Source organism: Merops nubicus, unplaced genomic scaffold (assembly GCF_000691845.1).
Source record: "Merops nubicus isolate BGI_N331 unplaced genomic scaffold, ASM69184v1 scaffold15917, whole genome shotgun sequence".
In the NCBI taxonomy this organism is placed as follows: Eukaryota; Metazoa; Chordata; class Aves; order Coraciiformes; family Meropidae; genus Merops; species Merops nubicus.
The window spans coordinates 1-23495 of NW_008621133.1; the positions used below are offsets into that span (position 1 = coordinate 1).

At 46.2% G+C, this 23495-nt stretch overlaps 1 protein-coding gene across 1 annotated transcript; it reads left to right on the forward strand.

Annotated features, from left to right (window-relative positions):
* The first annotated feature begins 8339 nt into the window (after positions 1-8339).
* On the forward strand, positions 8340-23212 carry BOK (BCL2-related ovarian killer). The gene is made up of 4 exons (XM_008944366.1): positions 8340-8623; positions 11408-11536; positions 18336-18499; positions 23081-23212. Exons 1-4 carry the CDS (start codon positions 8401-8403, stop codon positions 23204-23206), a joined length of 642 nt encoding a protein of 213 aa, XP_008942614.1. The 5' UTR covers positions 8340-8400; the 3' UTR covers positions 23207-23212.
* Positions 23213-23495: the final 283 nt, after the last annotated feature.

Sequence of the window (23495 nt, forward strand, 5' to 3'; positions counted from 1 at the left end):
CTTTCTGCTGATATTGTGGCTTTTAAGGCTGCCTTGAGTGTTCAGCAAAGAAAAGAGCCTCTATCTCTGCATTCTGCTGGTGAAGTGGGATGAGTAACAGGGACACTTCCAGCTGTAAAGCCCACAGTGCAGCTGACATGGGTTCAGCATCCCTTTGCTTCCTGCAGCAACTAATCCCTGCATTAAACCAGGGTTCTTCCAAGCCAAGAGCATGGAGTGCTTATTCTTCAAAGCCATGTTCCTGGCCAGTGGTAGGAGACAGTTTGCCATGGTGAAGCTGGATCCTGGGCTCCTGCAGACCTCTCTGCTGAGGAAGTAATAGGTGTGGCTAATGTAGTTCCCAGAGAGATTTTAGCTTTTCCTGCTAGTCTCTTCTGACTACACTGGAGGTTGTCTGCAGGGGAGTGGGTGGACCCCTGCTTAACTGAGCAATGCAGGGTGGGTGCTGGCATACAGTTTGTCTGGGGGATGGACCTGCCACAAAGGTTGGAGTTCTCCTAACCATGCTGCATACGTTACAGCCAGCAAGAGATTTTGTGCTGCTTTGGTTCCTATCCAGAGAAACTGGCTTGTGGTAAGCAGGAAATGAGGAATCAGACCTTAAGTGAAAATATGCTTTGGGAGTATGCAAGAGAAATAGGGCATAGACCCTGTGCAAGTCTGTGTGAAGCTCATTTTGCTCTGCTGACTCACTATGAACATAATTTACTTCTTTTAAAACTAGAAGTTATGTCTGTTAAATTAGTCATGCTGTACATCTGCCCTACTTTGTGACTTCTGTTGTTTATCTCTTCTCCCAAGGAACTAGTGACAGGATGAGAGAAAAGGTTTAGACTGGGTGTTAGGAAGAATTTATTTGCTGAAAGAGTGGTGGGGCATTGGAACAGGCTGGCCAGGGAGGTGGTAGGGGCAAAAAACATGTGGACATGGTACTTCAGGACATGGTTTAGTGGTCATGGGAGTGTTGGGTTGATGGTTGGACTTGATCTTAGAAGTCTTTTCCAACCTTAATGATTCTACTAGAGGAGTATCTCTATGCTTTAAAAACCCAAACGTTTGACAGGAAACCTCCAAGGAGGCACAGTGGCTGCCTGTCTTCCTCAAGGAGAGCTGTGAGAGATGTCCTGAACTGTTCCCAGTGTCTTGGTGGTAAAAAGCTCACTACCTGGGAGGGTTTCTCACATTGCTTGCTCTTCTCCAGTGCAGCTGCTCTTAAATGTGTGCCCTGATTGTGTAGGTGTCATTTCTCACTGCCTTTGCCTTACAGGATGGTGCTAACCAACACTGACTCCCTCCCTTAAAACCACCAACCCTTCACTTGCAGTTACTGAACTTCACACTTCAGCTGAATGAGATCTCTCTCTAGCCTGGAACTGTAGTTTTAGGTATTTCTACTTCATTCTTTGAGAACACTGCTACTAATTCTGGTTTTGTTGGTTAACATCCTCCTTGTTGCTGGGAGCTTGCAGGTTTGAGCTGGTTAGTGCTGTTATCTCCCCTGGATCACCCGTGGGATGCTGCACTGGTACTGTCAGTTCCTGTGCACCTTCCTCTGGTGAAATTTCTGGAATGTTAAAGGGAACTGTTAGTGCAGGTTTTGGCTTGGAGTTTATTCCCAGAGGAATTAAAATTTTCATAGAATTATTTAGGTTGGAAAAGACCCTTGAGATCATCAAGTCCAGTTAAAGTCCTTTCTTTGCTGTAAAACAATATATTAGAGCTCTGAGCACCTGCTAAAATTCTGGATGTGAAGCATAGCAGAGAGATATGTGGGTGTCTTGTGAAATATAAACCCCCATCATTACTTATGTGGAGGTTGCTCTTCAGGCTTCTTATGAAAAGGAATTGATCTTGCCCAATATGTTGTAGATCTTTTTTTTCCCCCCTTACCTCTCTGGCTCCTCATAATCAAACTACAAACTGAATTAGCTCAATAAGAAAAGACTTCTCTGAGATTGCAGCTTCTCTGAAGTTTTGACTGCATTCCCAGAAAAGGCTATTGGTCTCAAGCTGCTTATTCATTTCAACAGTTGATTCAGTTCAGTAGCTGAATAAGAAGTGTTCTGTGTTTTCATCTGCTGGTGTGGTGGTTTTTTGTGTGTGTTTTTTTGTTTGTTTTTGCTGGTGTGGTGTTTTTTTGTGTGTGGTTTTTTGTTTATTTGTTTGTTTTGTCTTGGGTGCTGCCTGCATCTTAAAAACCTTTTCAACTTCACGTTTGCTAGTTTAATTTAGCACATAAAGACTTAATTTTATTTCTTTTTTTTTTTTAATTGCATTTGGATGAATGGTCAAGGGGGCATACACAAGCAACATGAAGTAAAAATAGCCTACTAGGTATAAAACATCCTGGACACATTCAGATTTCTGATTTATATCAGCTGTAGAGCTGCCTAAATACACATCACTCTTCTCCTTTAACTGAGGGAAAAAAACCATAGCATTGAGCTGTGTTCAGGTGCAAACAAACAGCTCTTAATTCCTGCAAGTCTGAGACTAATCCTCTCTTAGAAACAAATCTAAACCCAGATTAAAATCAGTGACCTCAAACGAGACTTCCTGCTTGCTGATCTTACCTACGATTAAAATTGACTTGAATCACTTTTACTGAAGTGGGTCCACCCCACACCTCTTTGGCTGTTAACACAGGGCTGGATGTTTGCTGTAGTGATGGCAATGCAGAGAGCTAGAGTCTGAGACAGTGGAGGCTGTGTGCACAAAAGGCTTCCTGGCCCTCCCTAAATTCGTGGGTAAAGACCTGTAGCAGATCTTTCCTGAGAGCCTGGAAGAGTAACCAGGATGTGCTGTCATGCCTAGGAAAGGGCCACTAACAGTGATGGGGAGGTTTTCTTTTATTCCCTGGCCAGGGGTGGGTATATGTGTCACCTCACTGTGAGCATTCAGAGCAGCTACTGCACCCAGCTGCCTTCCAGAGTCATGTAAACACTCTGGCACAGAGGTTTCCAAAGGAAGGGATGTGATGGAATTCAAAGTCAGCAAATATAAGTGAACCTGCTTTGGACATCTACTGGATCAAGCTCATGTTTCAGCCAGAAGGAAGGAATTGCTTTTGTCCTGGCTGTTGTATATGATTGATCCAGACAGCTCAGTGTCAGATCAACCTGTTTTCCTTCTCTTTCAGTTAGTCTCTTCCATCAGAAGTTGGGAGAACTGTCATCTTGAAAGTGGTGGGAAACTCACATGTGCTGAGCAATAATTGCTCTTGCAGAAAGGTCTATTACCTTCTATCAGCATTTCTGTCTTCTGCAGTGGGCTAGGAAGCTCCAGATCACCACCATTGCATTTTTACATGAAGAAACAATACTAGTGTTATAGTTTCATGGGTGTTTGTCTTGATGGCAAAGCTGAAATTGTTTCCTTCTACTTGTAGTTGCCTTGGTTGGACTGTCTGCAACTGTCTGCAGATGTGCCCTGGTTGGAAGGTTTATTGCATCCAGATGGAAAATAAACAGCCAGCTCCCTCAACCAGTCCACTGTGCCAGCAAACACAAAATGACAGCAGTGCAATTAGGAAGAGCAGTTTGGGAATGGGTGTGAGCCACTGGAGGCAAAGGTTGCTTCAGCTGACCCTACTGCTGAAACAAAGAGCCCTATACTGCCCCACTGAGCAAGAGGGGTAAATCTTGTAAACAAAGCACTTCTGAAGATAATTTTTGTTTATGTGGAGTTCCACAGACTCTTAGGGTGTCTCAAGTGTGTAGAAACACCTTGGCAGACAGGGTGGAACTGCATCCTAATGACCAAAATGCTGCATGGCAGAGTCAGCTGTGGATGAAGGAATCATGCACTCGGTGTTTGTGCAGATTAGAGACGTCAGCCCACACTCCTTGTCTGACAGTTTGAAAAGACAGGGCTTTTTAAAGTGTAGTTGCTGCCCTGCTCTGCATTAGAGGCTAAGACTGAAGAGCCTTTCTGAAAGTCAATAAGGATTTAATTAAAAGCAGGGCTACATTCTGGGTATGCAAAATTTAAGTCTAAATCCCTCAAAGCCTGTCTGGGGCGTGAAGATGTGTGTGCAGGATAAAGACAGCTGCCCTGTACTTACCAGATGCAGCATGTGTCTGAAAGCAGCAAATAAATGGGTTGGAGCTCATACATGCTGCTGAGCCTCTGCCTGCACCTACTTCAAGCTCTTGAGATTTCAGGGTCATTGCAGGCAGAGGCACTTACCTGTCCATGTATCCTGCATGGAAGAGATTCCCAAATCTTGTAGGTGATCAGTTGCCAGAATGAGGCAGAGGCTCATCCTCTGCCTTTATGAGCTACAGCTTGAAAGGGAAGTCCTCTTTGCTCTCTTGGGGACAGTGACCTCATGAGGTGTTTTCTGTCTTTTCTGTTTTGGTGGTGTGGTATGTAAATATTCTATTTGTGTTTCAAAACAAAGCTATAGCTGTTGAACAACTTAAAACTTCTTATTTCTTCTGTGTGCCTGTCCTAGATTTAGCTAGAAGCTGCTGTTTTACTGTTGGCAGCTGCTGGCTTGAAGCCTGAGTAGTGTCTCCTCAGTATCTACCCAAGTAGTTGCCTGCCCTTCTCAGTCAACATTTCTGGAATAAGATTCAGGAATAAAAGCAGAGATGTTCTGTGTTTCAAGCAATTTAATTCATGCTACAGATTCCCCTTCAGTGTGTTTGTACATCAGTTCTGGAATACAACATCTCTTTGTTCTGCCTTTGACAAAAACATACCTATGGAGAGGAAGTTGTGATTACACAGAGTCGTGGTGAACGTGGCAGTGGGTTGAGGGAAGACACTGACTGTCAGTGATAATCTGTGTCAGAAACCTCAGTAATGGCTTGATTGCTAAACCTGATGTATATAAAGTTGTTATCCTCCTGAACAGTTTAAAGGCTGTGGAAGGTGAGAGGCTGTGTCACAGTGAACTTTGGTCTGGCACTTGGCACTGCCAAATCCTGCCCCAGGAAAGGTGCTTTCAGGGTGATCCCATCATGCAAGTAACACAAATACCTGCTTGGCTTTCAGGAGGCTTTGAGTCAAACCCTTCAGAAAAGAGAGAATGATTCAAAAGCCTTAGTGTTTTGCTGGGGTCCCATGAAGCTGCTTCTTCCATGTATTGTTTTCCTGTTGCAGTTGGCAAAAATATTTCTGTATAAAAAGAAGTGTTTCTTCCACCCTGCTTAGCTTTGCAGCCTAAAGCCTGACATTATAGGTGTCTTTGCAGTGCTATGTGGGAACCTGACAGACACAGAATTGAAGTATTGCTGCAAAAATCAGACAGGAAGAGGCAGCAGGGAGAAGACCTTGTTAAAACTGGGTGAGATAATGCAGAAGAGGGTTCAGGGCTGGTTTGGTAGAAGACTTTAGTGGGATTGTTTCCACTTGAGATACTTACAAGGTGTAGCCATATCTCTGTGGTTTTATTAAATGGTAAAACCATTTACTAAAGGAATGTTCCAACCTGTTTTGGTCTGAGATAAGCAGGAGCTGTGGTATGCATCCTTTTATTCCAGCCACAAGACTGTCATGCCAGTAATAGCTGCACTGGGAACAGTGGGTTTTGATGATAGAAGCTGTTTCTGCACTGTTTTCTGATATTTATTTGCCATGAGGGATTTTGCACTATAGGTGTAGCCTCTAAGCCTTGTAGCATGAATGTGTTATGGAAAAAGGGGCTCCCATTGCACTGACAGCTCCTTGGGCTGTAACACTCTGTTCCCTCATGGTCAGCTGGGCACTGTATGCTGTGATTTCATCTGTTTTTTTACTTGTAGAGGTATCTTTCAGTGTGAAGCTGTATTTTTAGCATGTAAATCATATAGGTGTAATACCATGCACTGCTGGGTTTTGAATACAAAGTCTGCCTTATTAGAGATATCCTTCTTCTTTCTAGTCTCTGTGTCTTTGCTGCAGGGTGGAAGTTGCTGGAGTGCTGTATGCCCTGACAGTTGGGCAGGGAACATGTGGGCTGGGTTTGGCACCCACAGAGAGCTGGGAAGGACTGTGGTACTTGCATATTTGCCAGAATTCTGGGAAACATTAATTAAGCAATACTGATATTTAAACGTTCATCTTTCTTTCAGGGCCCTACTGAATAGGGACAGTTTAAATAAGGCTACTGTTTCAAGCTGTCAGCTGCTGCAGGAAGCTAAGACATAATTTTTGATGATTTTTCAGCCATCAGAGTTGCAAAGGCAAAAAATAGGGTTTTCCAAGAGACCATGAGGTTCACTCTGCAGAGAAGGGGAGGATTAGGGAAGGGCAGGATCACTGGAGTCTTGATTTCAGCTCCTATGGGACGGGCCTCTGTCTATAGCAAATATATTTAAATTTGAGGAAGGCTGTTGGTTAAAAACATTTCCTGCAGTGGTGCTTGGGTTTCTTTGTGATCAACACCTTGGAGAGGTATACTTGCCTCTGTCTTTTCTCAGAGGTGACAAGCAAGAGGCGGTAATAATGACTTCTTGCTTCTGACCTCCTTTTGGAAAGGCTGTATTTTGAGCATGCCATGTACCCAGTGATTAGACAACAAACTGTTATTTGCTGGGGAGAGTTTGTGTTTGGGCTGGTAGAACTTCTTGTCTGCAGGAAAAGTCTATTTCTAAAACTTCTTTTGTTTCAAATTGTAACACAAAGAGCCAAGGTTTTTATTTGGTCTGTCGAATTAAAATGGTATCACACACAAAGGCAGTATCATATTGTGGCATCAATATGATACTATTGCAACAAGGAGTTAAGGTTGAAATTAATTTCTAAGTATTTTGTAACAAATTGAAATGTTTTCCTTGAACTTTGTTTTCTTAACACACTGAGATGGAATGGCCATGTCCCTGTAAAACACTCCACTCAGGGCGAACTATTTGGCATCAGCAAACCCAACTCACTCGTTTTAATGCCACTACTCAAAGTTTGGGCGCAAAAAGCAAGCAAGCAGGCAGGCACTGCTTGCTTTAGCCCCAAGCTTTTTATTCCCTCCATCCCCTGTACGCTCGCAGCAGAACAATCGAGTACCTCCTTAAGAGAGAAGAAAGGGGAGGAGAAAGCGTCGCTCTCTGACTAGAGCAACCCCACCTCCTGGTTATTTCATCTTCCTTACAAGGCTAAAGCTAGAAGCCTTCCTCTGCCGCTGGGTCCCTTAAAAGCAGCAGAACAAGCCCCGAGGATCCCTGTGGAGCACAGCCAGCATGTGAGGCTGCCAGAGATGGGGACAAGAGACGCTGACGTGAGCCCTCCAGAGAGCGTGGCGGAGAAGGCTGGTGGCTGCTCTCCAGAGGAGTGGGACAGTATCCACTGAATCCTAAACCAGGTGTTCATTGGTGCAGATCTTCCAAAGCAATGAAAACCAAACCCCAAAAAGAAGTCACTGATGGAGAACATGTGCAACGTGAGAGGTAAATATGTTTTTCGTTGGGACAAATGAAAATAACTGGCTTCATTTTGTTTGAAAATCTTTATTGTAGGTATGTCTAAAGCTGGGGACTGAAAAATGCATTTACTAACATCTGAGTAAAGACTGGGCTGACCCTGACTTCAAAAGCAGCACTGGGTTAAAGTCAGATCAACAGATGAATTCAGGTTGAAATGTTGAATTTTCTTTTCAGGCATTCACACCTGAAAACCTAAAAAAAAAAAAAAAATAAATCTGCTTTTCTGGTTTTGATCTTTCTGTTCTTGCTAAAGCTTTTCAAGAAGTAGTGTGGCTGTTGGTGCGGGGGCAGGGAGGGAAGAGAAAGAGTGGCAGAACCAAAATCTAAACTGAGGATGTGGTAAACTGCCTCCATTGAGACGTTTAAAATGCTCCTGTAGCCCTGTTCTTGCAGCAGTGCCATTGCTTCAGAAAGATGCACGACCTACTGAGCTGGATATCTATTGACATCTGGTTGAGGTTACTGTAGCTGGTATTTGGATTCATTTTTTTTCCCCCAGTTTAACTGAAACAAGCTGAGATTGTCTATGCATTCCATTAATCATTTCCACGCTCTGACCATCTAGATTCTCTGAAGGGTAATTCTAGGACTGCTAAATCTGAGCTGGAAAAGAGGAAGCACCTTGATAACCCAAAACTGAACCCTTCTGTGGGTCATGCTGCCAAGTGAAAGTCAGAGTGGCTGAAAGATGGAAGAATTTGCCCCTTGTCTGTAAGATGCACCAAGACAGATGTTTTGGAAATATTATACTACTGACTTTAGTGTGACTGTAAGGTTACCTGGGGTTCTGATTTACATCTTTGCAGTGCTAGAGGACTTACAGCTGGCTTTTATTCACCAGGTAAAACGAAAAACTTGCTTTTTGAGGATAGCTGCTGGGGGCTGTGACAGACCAGGAGCCCAGATGATTCCTACACAGCTCCTGCAGATCCTCATCTAAGGCCCCGGGTCAGCCCTCCAGCGAGCGTGTGCCGAGCTGTGGGCTCCTTAGCCCAGGATGGAAGTGCTGCGCCGTTCCTCGGTCTTTGCTGCAGAGGTGATGGAGGTTTTTGACAGGTCTCCCACTGACAAGGAGCTCGTGTCCCAAGCCAAGGCTCTCTGCAGAGACTACATAAATTCAAGGCTGATTCGAGCAGGGGTCAGCTGGAGCAAACCTGAGCACCACGCACCAGTGCCTGGTGGCAAGCTGGCCGAGGTGTCCACCATCCTGCTGAGACTGGGTGAGTGCCTCTGCACCTGGGAGTGGGAGCTGAGACCCTATGGAGCAGTTCAGACCCATCTAACATTCCTGCAACTGATGAGTGCCAAGAGGCTTTTTGTGTGGTGATAGAGAGGTTTTTCTTCTTTCTTCTCCAGTCATTTAGATTTGATTTTGATGCTTTTCTCTAAACAGCTACTTTACTTGCATTTCCTCAGTCCCAGCTTGGAGCACTGCTCAGCACAGTGTTTCTGCAGAGCTGTTACCTTTTTTCTGAGGGCTTGCAACAACTTAAGAACATGATGCAGTGCAAGTAACCCCAACAGCAAACGAGTTTTACCTGCATCAGGCTGGAGCTGTGTAACCGTTTCCACAAGAGTTTCACTAGTCTTTCTCAGCTTGGCATTTTAAGAGGCCTTGCAGTGTTCTCTTCAGATGCAGATGACTTCACTGCCCTGACACAACTCAGTCTGGCATCTGGTAGAGTCCTGCTGCCTCTAGACCTCATCAGTTGCTTTCTCAGCTGCAAGGGCATTTAATGGGAGGGTAGTTGGTCAGAGCGTGTGGATTGGAGATTTTATAAACAACACTTTTCTATGACAGAGTGTTAATGGTGTAGTTTTCCTTTGCCTAGCTCTAGGCAGGTCTAGTGGCTTGTTCCAACATCCTTCTTTACCTGCAGACTGCATACTAGTTCACAGCTGGTTTGGAACCTACCACTAGCATTTACATCTGATTTAATTACAGCAAAGTTCAAATAATTCTGGTGTAGTAGCCTTTAGGTGGGCCTAACAAACTCAGGACTAGTCTTGTATCCCCACTTTCTTTCTGCTTCTGTTTGGTGTTAGCCCAAAATTCTTTTGAAGGCATAGCTGCATTTCTTCTAACTGACTTTTTTTTTAATTCATTCTTTTTCACTTTTTCTCTCCTATGCTGACTTTACTTCTGGCTTTGTTCTCAGTGGTTGTTTGGTCTTTGGGTGTTTGGGTTTTTTTTTGTTCTTCTGTTGATCTCACTGTCTCTTTTTCTTGCATTTCTTCTCTGCCTGGGTTTGGGGTTGAGATTTGTTTGCTTTGAACCAGATCTTCTGTGGGTGGCCAGGACCATGTTAAAGGGCAAGCAGGTGGCAGACTGGATCTGAAGGCGTCTCCTGGATGACTGTCCAATTATTTATTTGTGTCCAGATGGAAAGATTTGGCTGACAGTCCCAGGAACATGGTGCCTTCTGGGCAAATCTGTTTGGAGAGTGCCAGCTGGTACCCATGCAACAAGGAGGGTGAGCAGTCCTCCTTATTAGGATGAGAAGTTCCTTCCATCCTGTTTGTTCAGAAATGCTGCCTGCCACATGGCCTGTCCCTTTCTTTTCCCATTTGCTGCTTTAACCAGTATAAGGCTGAGTGGTATCCAGCCACCTGCCAGGAATGGTAGTCCTTAGCTCCTTACTAAGCAGTGCAACGAGCCAGACCAGTTTTTTTGTCTGTGACAGTGCTGACAAGCCTGTGGAGATGAGAAATTGGAGTATTCCATAGCCCTCTTGTGCATACAGAGTCCATTGAACTGGTTGGTGGGCCAGGAGAAGTGCTGGGCACAGGCCATACAATTGGAGTCTTGGAGAGTAAGAGCCCATCAACTCACTGAGCCTTAACAGCTAATTAGTGCAATTGAGGAGTTAGAGGCAGCAAAACCTAATGGTGTGGCTAAATGAGACATCCCAGAGCAACCTGCCCTATGTGTCAGTGGGCTGGTTTATCTGTCCTTGTCTCTTCTGTGGCCAAGACCCAGGCAAGTGCCTGTTTACCTCTGCACTGAGCTGCTGCATGCATGAACTGTCCCTGCTGCCTGACTTTTTCTTCCCTGATTACTGGAGGAAGGAGAAGAAGCACAAAAATTGCCCTAAATGTTGCAAAGTGTTCAACTGGGCATCCAAACGTATTTTGGAATGGCAAACGTGCAACCCTCATTAAGTGTCTGTGAGTCCCTACAGAGAGGTAAATCCATTGGAAACTGAGCTTTGTTAATCCTACTGCTCAAAAATGGTTTACTGCTGTTGCCCAAGATCCATAGGATGATCCTGTGGGAGGAGCTTCTCTGCATGTCCTTGGGATTTCCATCTTGGTCTTTGAGGTAGCCTAACACCTCCAGCAGTTTCCCAGCTAGGGAGAAAACAAGCCAGAAGTTAAAGCCTGTGCCTGCATGTGTGTTTGAAACCTTGTTGCTGAGGGGTCAGACAGGCAAGTGAACATTTCTTCAACCATTTGGAGGAGAGAAGGAACTCCAGGTCATCACTCGGTGCCTGTGTGAGCATAAAATACCTGAGCTGATAGTGTTTTTTGCTCAGTTAATGTGCAGCTCTGAGCAGATCCTCAGCTTTCATCAGCCTCCAGCATTCTGGACTCACTCTCATCTGGAGGCTTTTTGTGCAAGTTTGGTGGGGTGTGAGGGAGGGCGTGTCTCTCAAAAGCTTACACAGATGTACCTGCCTCCTTTTCACTGCTGAAGGAATGAGATGGCTCTGCTCATCTGAGGCCTATCTGCTGTGTTGGAGGAAGGGCAGTCATCCACCCTAGGAACATTTTTTACTTACTGCAGGCACTGCTTGACCCCACTCCCTTTAGAAGTTTCAGGGCAAAGCAGGGTGCAGGGGGTTCAGCGCAGCTGAATTCCCTCAGCGCTCTGTTGCCCAAGGTGGAGCTGGAGCTGACTCTCTGTGGCTGAAGGGACAGGGTGGGGTGGCCTTGGCTGTAATTCCTCCAGGGTGAGAGCAGGACTTGGTGCTGTGTGTGCTGACTGCTGGCTGTGTTTCCAGGGGATGAGCTGGAATACATTCGCCCCAACGTGTACCGGAACGTGGCCCGGCAGCTGAACATCTCGCTGCACTCCGAGTCGGTGGTGTCAGATGCCTTCCTGGCTGTGGCTGCACAGATCTTCACTGCAGGTAACACAGACAGGGCTGGGCAGAAAGGAACAGGATGGAGCCACCTCTCTCAGAGAAGGCATGTTTCTGGGATGGCCTGCGAGGTGGAGCCTGGTTTCTGAAAGGGCCGTGGGCAGTTTGGCAGCGTGCCCTGCTTTAATGATTTAATGAGAGTTCCTCTGTGCTCTGTTCTGGCAGGGAAATGCCCTGTTTTATTATATCCTTCTGGCAGGTTATCACTCATTCGAGAAGGCATCTCCCACCCTTCCTTATTATGAGGTGGTGTTACCTCATTGCACAGGGAGGTCACTCATTCCAAGCTCCTTTGATCACCATTGGCAACCCGAGACAGTTCATTACATGTTAGTCTCCCTCGTTCCAGCTCAGGTTGCTGATGCTGGGAGTCAGAACCAACACATCACAAGGGAGTTCCTCTCTTTCTGGCTTCCTTTCCCACAGCAGTAGCCAGAACTGCAGTGGAGCCTGCTGCTTCTAGTTGCTGCTTTTCCTTTCTCCTACTTAAGCCCTAACAACTGGCTGTTCTGCACAGCAAGGTGCTTTGAGCTTTCTCCCTGCTTAGGCATGAGTGTTCTTCTGCTTCTGTTTGACTGGTGCTGACTGTCAAAAGCAAGGATACACACTGTGCTGTGTTCTTGCAAGGGAACCTCAGCCTCTGTTGAAAACAGTCCCAGACTGCAATTGGGAATGCAGTCTGGGGAAAAAGAAACATTTCACATCATTTATGTCAGGCATAACATGGTTACAGGCTTTCTGCAATGTCTTGTTGTGTTGTCCATGGAAGAGACAGTAGATATTAGATACTAGAAACAAAACAAACAAAGGGGAAAAAATCCAAAGACAACTAGTTGCTAGCAGCAGGTAAGTGTGAGAACTCTGGATGTATCACAGGAAGCAGGGATTGGTGTTGCTTTGGGAGTAGTTGCTACAGGATAGAAGTCTAGGTTACTGTTGTACTTTCAAAGTGGCAAACTCGTTTTATCTCCACAATCAGCTATGTTTCCTTATGCCTATAAACTGCATGGGAACCACTGACACACTGCAGAAGACCTGTGCTGGCATCCTGGACCTCCAGTCTGAAAGGTGGTGTGGTGGAGAGCACAGATCTTCTCCAGAATCACAACAAAATAGATCTCTGAGAGGGCCTGCTCGAGCAGGGCTCCTGACAGGTTGAGCAGGGCAGATTTACTCCTTGGGCCAGGGAAACTGATACTGTGTCACAGGAAATGGATGGAATTGGATTCTGTAGCTAGTACTGCAGCCCTTGGCATCCTCTCAGAGCATGCCTGGAATGCAGATTGCCTTTGCCCTGGCCTGGCTTGGGTGCCCATAGTGGCTCAGAAAGCAACAGCTGGGCAAGTATGGCAGGAATGTCTGAGTGTGTCAGGGCTTACAGAAGAACAAAGGTCAGGTTTGCAGGCCCAGGTATTTATGTTGCAGGTAAGTAGGTTATCTTCTTAGATGACTATGGCTGACTACATCAGAACTGGCCCACCTCCAAAGCTGAAGTGAGGCAGAGAATGAAGCCAGAAACACCTGCACCAGCTGCACGTGGAGCAGGATGTGTGCTGCCACCCTGCATAAATGTGGTGCTGGGAGAAAGCCCTGCTGGCTTCTGGGAGTCCTGCTCTCCCCAGCCTAAATTCACACATTTATTGAAAGCTGCATTTTTTTGGTGTTCTTCAGCTTCTCAGCTCAGGAGTCAGGTGAAATATGTGGACGGTTTAAAACGTTTTTATTGAAAGTAAACCTAGAAATTGTAACTCATTGTCCTAAACTTAGAGTTTTGGGGTAGTAAGAATGGGATCTGGGCTCAGCCCTTTGAGACTGACAGTGCTAGAGAGTTTGGGAACACAGCAGAAGCCCAGGCTCAAGCTCTGTCAGTGCTGCCCCTTGTCTGGGGACACCATGCTGCATTGGGCTGGCAGTTGACTGGCTGCATGGGGGGGTGGATTAAAACTTTCCCAGTGCTCTCTATGCTCTGGTTTCTTTCTTCTTTCTAATCTCTGCATCAGAGCAACTAACAGGATAACCTGTCAGCATGAATCTAGGGTTGTGTATTCAACTGGTTTTAATCAATTCATTTTTGTAATTTCTTTTGCTAGAAGGTTGCTGAGTGGCAGAGGGGGAGGAGCTTGCTGATTTTTAACATTCCTGGACCCCAGCTGCAGTCTCAATACTTAGGATTGAAGGCTAAATCCAGCAAATCAGAGTTGGCTGTGGCAGCCAGACATTCATTCCTAATTTTTTTCATAGTTCAGAGGAAAGAGGCTCTTAATGAGCGAAGGAAACCAGAGACTGAAGTGCAGTTTGACTTTTCATGCCAATTACCAATGGCTAAAGCATCTCAGCCTGTTTTTCACTGTCCAGTTTATTAAGAAATGAGCTACAGTCTGACACTGCAGTGCCTAGACATTCTGGGGAGCCCTATTAGTTACTCACAATGCCTTTCCAGCAATGGACTGGGGGATTTTGACCCTATCTTGCTGGAGGGATATTCTCCTTCATCTTTTACATGGCCTTTTTCTACACTCTGGTCTGGTTTTGAGTCTTCATAGCATCTAGAAGGCTTGACTAAGCACAAGTCCTAGATGGACCTGTCAGGAAGGCACGACTGGGGACATCTGGCACCCTTGCTGGTTGCAGTGCATGTGGTACATTGTGCCATATTTGACTTCAGAGCCTTGTCTATTCCAGATATTTCAGGTTTGGTTTTACTGTGGCATAGCAAGGACAGCTTGAATCCCAATTACAGCAAGATTAACATCTGAGAACACAGGCAGAAAGTGAGCAGGGCATTAGTATGGTGAGACTCAAGCTGTGTTTTTCTTCCCTGTTACCATACAACTCATTAGTTAGTGGAAGGAGAGCTCATCTGTGTGGAGAGTGGCACGAGAAGAGCCCTGACCTGCTTTGGATGTTGAAGGATTTGCAGCAGCATCACCTCTGTGACAACACTGCTGGTTCTGGTGTGTGGTCCAGAGCTGCTCTGCAGCTAGCAGGAGACTTTCCACTGACTTTAACAGGCTTTGCTTTGGGGCCTGGCTGAGCTGGCATGTACATCAGCTGTTTAAATAAATCCCAGAAGGAAAGGGTCACTTGGTAGAAAAACAGAAGTAGAAAAGGGAGACACATTTCTCTTTCCTAAAGGAAACAGTTTCTTCCAGTTGGTGAGAGCTGTGAGGTGTGGGGGCTCTATAGATGTTTTCATCCTTGTTTGTGTGGTTTAGGTGCTTATCAGTTTTCAAGCAAGAGACTGAATAGTGCTGAATAGACACATCAGGGATGGGTTCTCAGGAGAAGGTACTTTGCCCTGCAGCAGCAAGTGCTGTCAGAAGTGCCTCTGAGTGCTTCCTCATTGCTTGTATATTGTGTCTTGCTGCACTCTCCCAGCTCCTGAAAAGCAGCACTTGATCATGTTTCAGGTCTGATTTGCAAGCTGGGCTTTGATGCCACGTGGAGCAGAAGGAAGTTTATTTGAGTGACCTTGGACAGTGTGGCAGTTGTGTCTCATGGTTTCTTGAGTTCTCCCCTGGGGCAGGCAAGCTGAATTGCAGCAGGAACACTTTCAAGAGCTGTCCTCTCCTGCTAATTCATTTTCCCCTGGGCTCACCAGTGTTTACATACCTTCAGTTCCATGACTGGCCTTGAGTCTGCAACTTGTACTTCTTATTTTGTAAAAGGCCTTCTAAGCAGCTTTTCACTTTCCCGTGTCCTTTTGTTCAGCCTCTGTGAGCAGAAGTTTCAGAGCTTTCTCTCTTTTGATCCCTCCTTTCTGGACCAGTTTCCCATCCCCTCTTGCTGTCAGCTGCTGTGTGTGCTAGTCTGCACAGTGGGAGGCTGTGACTGGATTATCTCACTTGGTGATGAGTGCCCATTTTGCCCAGTGTGGATGGCAGCCAGGCCTTTGGAGGAATTTGAAGCAAGATAATGTGTCTTCTCTGCTCGTGTGCACTGGCCAGATGCAAATACAGCTTATGCCAAGGCATGCATCATGCTAGTGTCACCCTGACCCTGGCTTAGACATCAGAGGGGGCAGAGGCACTGCCATCCCAGTAGAGTGTGCTCCTCTACCCCTGCCAAAGGAGTCCTTCAGAGGGAGAAATTAATGGAGCTGGTGTCCTGGAAAAGTGCAGATGGGGGCTACTGGGGCCTGTCCCCCTGTCCTGCCTGGGGTTGAGTGGCTGCTGGAGCCCTCCTGGGTCAGAGACTGGCCATAGGCATGGCCCAGCTTTAGTCTAGAATAGCTGTTAGAGGTGTCTGCTCTTCCCTTGCTTCAGGACTCCCCTACCTCTTGTGTGAGCCAAAGCAGGAGCTGTGTTCTGCCCTCTCAGGTGAGGAGTCCAGCTAGTCAGTCTCCATCTTCTCCCTCCAGCAGTGGCAACAGGAGGTTCCATGCAGAGAAACTAGGAGTGGATTTCCTCCTTTCCCACCCTTGTGGCCCAGCTCTGCCAGGAACAGGAAAAGCAGAGTGACAGATTGTTTTGGCCCTTGCAGGCATGCTCTGTAAAGAGGAGGATAATGGGAAGTGACCGCTGAGCCCTTCACATCCATTCATTACCACAATAAACATCAGCCAACAGCCTCTCCTCTTTCTGCTCTCCTTGTGGAAGGGAGAGGGGCTCCCCAGTTGCTGGGGAAGGATTCACCTTGTGCAAGTCCTGCAGCAGTCACTACTACATAGCACCCTTGGCAAGGAAGCCAGAGCTGGAGGAGACCCCTGGACCAGACACATCTGTAGAGCAAACTGTTTTCCTGTGTTAGAGGGAAACTGTGGGTCCATTGAGCCTTTGTCTTTCATAGGTTGTGGATACACTTTTCTTCTGTTGGAAAGAAAAACTTGGGTTTGAACAAAGTTAGTCAAGACTGGAGCTGTCCTTCTTTACTTAGGGTGATGTCAGCCCCCTTTCAGTCTCAGTCCCTGCCAAAGCTAATGGAGCTTCCCCAGATGCCTAAGAAAGACTGCTGTCAGTAAAAGCTTGGGAATAAGCCAGTGAACTCTTCCCTGGAATCTTGGGTAACTCTGGTTCATGTAACTCAGGGTGCAAGGAGCCACCTTTCTGCAGGGATGGGGAACTGTACCAAACTGGCTTAGACTAAAGCTGAGCATAAGCCAGCTGAGGCTCTGGTCCAGGAGTTTGTGGTCAGCAAGAGGTAACTTTAAAGCCCCCTTTGTTGGGTGGAGATGTACTGACCTGCAACAGGACGGCCTCTTTCTCACCAGGAGAAGCCCTCTGTGGAGTATTTTCTCATGTGGTTTCACAGCCTCTTCCTGGCTTGCTCTGCTGGCTGTCATGGTGACACACAATGTGAGAAAGACAGATAAATAGTGTGAATAATACCACAGAGGCAGTGAACTTCCTGAGTGACAGCTCTGGGGAAGGGACACCACAGGGCCTACTCAGAAAACAAAACCAGAGTAACAGCCAATTTAGCTATATTAATAATTTCCTCTGACCTTGGAGATGGTGCTGGTGAAGGACAGAGAGAAGGACAGGAGACTCTGGAGAGGTAGATCAGGGTGCCTGGGGGTCTGGGAGTGTGATGAAGGAAAGAGGGAGACTCTTCAACTGTATTTAAGGGTTTGCTTTCTCAGCTGATAAGATTGCTGAACACATCCAGTTTTCTGATTGTGTGTTTAACCCCTTCTGGTCCTTAAAACTAGTGACTGAATTAATCTTTTCCTTCCTCATACTTATTTTCTCTCTTGTGGCAAGCCAGACTGTTTTTCTGTGGTTTTTAAACACTGAAACTTCACCTGGCTTCCGACTACATTTGGGAGAGACTTTGGACAGATTCCACAGAGCCCTGTCACTGTAAAAGACTTCACAGTTTGCTTACCAAATACTGCTATTCCATATAATAAAGTAAGGAGGAGAATTTGACTTCCTAGTGGATCCAAACAAAACCCATAAGCCATAGTGCTGTGGTAGCTTTTCTGCATGGGTACAGAAAACTGATCAAAGCCTGATGAGGGACTGCTGGCCACGATGTTTAGGTGTGGAGGATTTGTGCCCCAAAGTGCAGGGGAGACCTGGGGAGATTGGCTGGTACCCAGAGCTGAGCCTGAGTGCTTATCACAAGTGCTAACAGGAAGATGACTGCTGCTGGGAGAAATCCCATGGAGCATTCACTGCTGGCAGGTCAGCCTAGCAGGAAGGCTGTTTTCTGGGAGATTAGATAACTGAGTGACACACCATCCCTGCACTACCTTCAGTAGGATAGGATATGCAGCATTAACTATTGAAGGCAGAGCAGCAGAACTCTTGAAGCTACCTGGATTTCATGGGGAGACAAATGGTGCTCCTTACATCAAGGAGGATGCAATCCCTCTTGTCCCTGTAGCTTTGCCTCCCTTTTTTGCTCTTGGATCATGGTAAAACTGACTGAAGATGCTTATCTTGTGTGTCACGTTTGGAACAGTCTCCTCTGATGTAGAAAAAAACAGGATTGCTTTGTCTTAAGGGTGTTCAAGAGCTGTGCTGGTGACAGAACCCCCAGCTTTCTCAGATTCTTTTGATTCAGTCACCTCCTGTGCAGCATATGCCTGGCTGAGTGTTAATGGCAATCTGGTGATTCACATCTTCCCTCTTTTGATGATGCCTTTCTCCAAAGCTGTGCACCTAGTGCTGAGAGGGAGTCAAGTAAGTTAATTTTGCTTCTCCAGGTGGAGAGTTTTCCCCAGAACTCCCAGCTGCACCAACGCAGCGTGGGCACACGTAATGAAGGAGAGCTCTTTCCTTTGATTGCTCAAGACTGTGTGTGTGTGTGTCAATCTGAGTGACCTCTCTTCTTTTCCTAGGGATAACGTGGGGCAAGGTGGTGTCCCTGTATGCTGTGGCAGCAGGGCTGGCAGTGGACTGTGTGAGGCATGCCCAGCCAGCCATGGTCCACACCATCGTGGACTGCCTGGGAGAGTTTGTCCGCAAGACCTTGGTGACCTGGCTGAGAAGGAGAGGAGGCTGGGTAAGAGATGCTGTCTGATCAAACTTGTTTCCACATGTGCACTCCAGAAAATATCCAGGTTAAGGAAAGTGAGAGTGCTCTCACTGCAGCTTTGTGCAGAAAAACATTGAATGAGATTGTCTTCTGCAGCCCTGTGGCCACTACCTGTGCTAGGCTCTGTTACTGCCTGGTGGTCCCATCCTCAACATCATCAGATGTTGTTGGTCTTCAGCTTCCTCTGTAGCTGTGTGCCAGGCTATTTCAATCCTGACCCACCAGGATCTCTTCTGGTCTTGACTTGACATCTCTGGAGCTGCCAGGCAGTCAGAATGGGAGACTCTAAACAGGGGTCATTCTCTTGCTTTTCTAGAAACTGAAAAAAATGAGGCTTGCTAACTTAATTCCCCTTTCACCTGCCTCACAGTTCTCCAAGTAAAAGTTTAGTATATTAACATGACTAGTGAGCTCCCCAGGAGACTGAGATGGCTGGTTGGCTCTGTTGGTGTTTGGCAGGTGGGTGATGGACATATATCCTAGGATCTCTGTGCCTTTCTGGCAAGGATGTAGACACTTGTTGGAGTGATACAGCCAAAAGCACTTTGGTGTACTGCCTGGCAGATGCTGTCTAGAGCTAAATATTGCCATGTGACACCACTGAGCTTAGGGGACATATTGTTCCCAAGGCATGCACTCTTTTCACACTGAGCCACAGGAGCAAATTCTCTCCTTTCCAGGAGGTGAGATTTATTCCTGAGCTGTCAGGAAATACTTGGGCTCCCCACCTGGCACAGACCCTAGAGAGGGGGAATGTCTTTTTCCAAACTGAGCATTGCTTCCCTGTGCTGAGATTTCCCAAGTGTGCCTGTCGATTATTCAGTTACCTAATTTCTCCAGGATTGAAGGCACCTTTTTGGTGAAGGGCAACTGGAAAAGCAGCATGGTTTTGATTTTGGATCCCTTGCATTTACTAAGCATCATTGCCACCTTAAATCAGCCCTACCCTCCCTAAAACTGTATTACTTTGATGCCAACTGAGTCAGGGAACTGTCTGGTTGGGCTGAAAAGTGACCTTTGATTCGAGTGCCCTGATCCATTCTATTTTATATCTGCACAAATAACTGTGCAAGATGAAGAGGATATCCTGGGAAAGTGACTGATTAAGCAGCACTGGTCCTGCCTGTGAAATCCCTGCCTCAGTATCATTTGAGGCTTTCTTGAACTGGATATTTGTAGAGCTGTTTGAAAGGCATTCACTGAAACAATTTTTCCTTTGGAAAAAATCCAATCTGATTAAAATTGAAATGTTGCATAGGAACTTCTCCTAGTTTCCAACTAATTTTTGTTTTCTTTGTTTTGGTAAAACCTGCATGTTCTGATACATTAGCATCTTGTTTTGATTTGGGTATGACATTACTAGAGTTCCAAACAGCGTGTTCTGATAGTTCCAAATGGATATTTTTAGAAAGTTTGTTGCATAGCAAACAAGCCACAAAACACATCTCCAGACCAGACGTGGTTCTTTGCAGCTGAGGAGATAAGCCCTGTCCACTGCTAGCTCCTTCTGTTGGCCATCCCTCTTTGGATGGCCAGTGTACTTCTATGTGAGCTGCTTGCTTGTAGCATCTGGCCCTAAGAAAGGAAAGCCAACCTCACTGCCCCCAGTCAAGCAAAAGGACTGCAAAAGCTGCTGGGTTGTACTCATTACAGCCTGTCTGCAGCTCCCCTATCAGCAACTTTAGGCTGCAACAAGGTCTTTTCCCTCTAGAAAGGAGTGGTTCCTTCAGCCTGGGGAAAGGCTGCTAATCCTCGTGACATGTTGGGCTGTGCCCAAATGTTCTTCCTCTTCATCTCGGGGCTGCAGTGTGAAATTTCCCAGCCTTGTTCCCAAATGGGCCAGACAAAACAGCTCTGTAGCAGGGACCCTTTCATCTGCTGCCTGACCTAGCTGCTTGTTAGTTTGTCTTGGCACAGAGACCTTGTTTGCCCTGTGCACATGGCCCCCGTCTCCTGTGCATCAGCTCAGGTTGAGGCTGCCAAGAGAAACCACTGTGCTCTGAGCTGTCTCAGAAAAGCCACCATGGGCACCTTGGGAAGGGGTCTGAAAGTCTCCATTCAGCAGTAGGTTTCCATACTGCATCCATGGGGTGCAGAAAGACCTGACTCCCCTAAACCCAACCTAAAACCCCTTAGGAAAAAAAAAAATCAATAAATATTTAACCTTTTGAGGCATGGTCTCTCCCTGGGGAGAGTTTACAGTCTCATCAGTGGCATTACTATAGAATAGAAAGGGTTTTAATTTTTTTAGCAGCCTTTGATACATTTGCCACAGAGAAGAGCACACAACTTGAACTTGTTTGAATGAGTGATGGGTGAAGATCAAAGTGCCATTGCAACAGCTTATCAGAGCCTCACAAGAATCAAAGCCTGTTCTCTTAAGTGGTTCTTTACATTTTCAATTGCAGTGCCTTATCAGGTATGCTCTATTTGGACAAATAGCTATGGCAGTTGTTAAGCAGCTAAGCAATTTTATTTATCTAAGCAAGCACCATTCAGATTTGAAAGTGCTTCTGACTGCAGCTTCTCTTGACTAGCCCCAGTGAGGTCATTGCCTTTGGCATAGCACAGCTTTAAGGAGTTCATGCTTTCTCACCTGCAAATTAATCTTCTGCAGCTCTAATCAACCTGATGTACATATTTGGGCCTTGTACTTGTTCACAGGAGGCACTAAAGCCCTTCAGGCCTCAGGTTTCTTATTAATCAGCCAACCTAACATCTGAATACATGTTCAGACAGATACCTGCATGTCATGACATCTCTTGACTAAAGAGACAGCTTGACACAAGTGTGTTTTAAGTATGACACTATGCTAGTCCCTAAAATTGGACAGGCTGAAATGAGTTCAGACATTTTTTTCAAATGCAAAAAGGGTGAGTTTGCTAAGCCAGCACTGGAAGCATTGAGGCAGACCCATTTTACTTTTCTCCCCAATATAGGTAAAGTACCTATAATCACTGGTACTACATGGCAGCATCTTCTGTTACCTGCCATTTTGGCTGCTTGCTATGTTTGCTTGTGCCTTTTGTAGCTATAGGAAGCAGCATTTTCAGACCTTGATGTCCAGCCTCAGGAGCAGCCCGTGTGCTGATTTAGCTTCCTCCTGTCATCCTGTTTCTTCCCATCCTTGTGTGCCTCTATTCATTTCACTTGAAATCTCTGTCTGTAAGTTATTCATGGGCTCAGTGTCTCCTGGAGAACAGCAGCATGGGGTGATTCAGGATGCCAGCCTTTCAGACTTCCTTGTGAGGGAAGAACTGATGGAACTGCATGAGGCTGCTGTCAACAGCCCTTTGGTCTGTGGATGACAGTGAAATTGGTTAGGGTGGCTGTACTCACAATCTGGACACAGGGATTTGGCCCTTCAGTCTCCCTTTTGTGTTCTTCTAATTATTACCAAGGTTGGTCAGATGAGGCTCACCCATGTCTTGAATGAGTGGAAGTGCTGTAAAAGGCTCTTGGAAGATTCAGCAGCTCTTGTGTCCCATTTTATAGGAGGAACATCTCAGGGTTGAGAGTCTGACTTCCCCCTGCTTGGTCAACAAGAGACTTGTGTCAGAAGGCAGACTTGGAAGACTGCTGAGCTAAAGCTTTTGGAGCTGGTGAATACTTGCCCTCCTTGTGACCCAATTCTTTTTCATATCTGGCACCCAAAAGCTATTTCTGAAAACTGTGAAGTTGATGTGCTAAGGGTGCACCCTCTGTTAAGAACTGCAGTCAGTATCCCCTTGTGCTAGGCTGAAATTTAACCCATTATTAACTCAACTATATTGCTAGCAGAACTTTCATTTTTTTTTCCCCCCACCAGAAGATGCAACTTTCTGTCTACCTCTGTCTTTGTTTTACTCTCCAGATATTTTCCACCTTCTCTTCCCAGTGCCAGCTGAGATCCTGTCTTCATGAATTTGCTGGATTGTTGTTATTTTTTTATTCATGGCAGGCCAGCTTCTATTCTTGTTAATACTTGAAACCAGCTGCCCAAATGATCTCTAAATCTGGCCCACGCGTCTGGGAGGCATCTCTGCCAGCACACATATTTCCACAAACAAAGCCTGCATTGCTTGAAATCTAAAGTGGGGGGTTGTGTTGCTTGAAGGAGTTCCAAAAAAAACATTAATGCAAGAGAAAAACTGCAAGCAACTTGAGCTGATATTAAACAGGACAACCTCTGGGAAGTATCCTGCTTTACAGAGAAGGATTAGAATGCTGATATTGCCAAGGCTTCCTAGCCTCTTGGATAAAGGGAGGAAGGTTTCTTTTATTTAGCTATTCCAAATGGAAAATACTTGGCAAGCCTCCTGTAGCATTTCTTTCCCCAGGGGTGGCTGAAAAGGGGGATACTTCACCTCGTTGATGCCAAATTAAGAAGGTGTATTTCACAGAGCTCTTCAGCCTGATTCAGTGACTTGCAGTCCTGTGAGAGAGGCAGAGCAAACACTTGTGGCTGTTGGTGGTGCAGCCCCAGGGGTTGTGGGGCCAGGAGAACACAGCAGCGACTGCTGTGGTTCTGGGCTTCTCTCTCTGATGATCTCTGTTCCCTCCCTGTAGGCAGACATCACAAAATGTGTGGTGAATACTGACCCCAGCCTCCGCTGCCACTGGCTCCCCGCTGCAGTTTGCAGCTTTGGGCACTTCCTCAAGGCCATCTTCTTCGTCCTGCTGCCCGAGAGATGAGTGCCAGTCACCAAGTACAGCCCCCCTACCCCATCTCCTCTCCCACTCCAGAAGCAGTGGTCACAGCAGTCTCTGAAGAGGAGGAAGAGAAGAACCAAGGACAAACAAAACGCTTATTCTCCTCTCCCTTCAGCTTGGAGCAGATGATCAACCACGGTCTCCTTTTTGCAGCCACGGGAGCCTCTCACACCATTGATCCTTTCAAGAGTCTTGTTGCCCTGGGTGACTTGTGTGTGCAGCCTGGACACTGCCAGTCCCTGGGCACGCCTGTGCAGTGTGGGCTGCAGCA

What these genes read in the sequence shown, in the direction of transcription:
- BOK (XM_008944366.1), top strand. Translation starts at nt 8,401, where the DNA reads ATGGAAGTGCTGCGCCGTTCCTCGGTCTTTGCTGCAGAGGTGATGGAG. An exon ending in CACCATCCTGCTGAGACTGG is followed by an intron (nt 8,624 to 11,407) that starts GTGAGTGCCTCT and finishes CTGTGTTTCCAG; the next exon opens with GGGATGAGCTGGAATACATT. An exon ending in TGCACAGATCTTCACTGCAG is followed by an intron (nt 11,537 to 18,335) that starts GTAACACAGACA and finishes TTCTTTTCCTAG; the next exon opens with GGATAACGTGGGGCAAGGTG.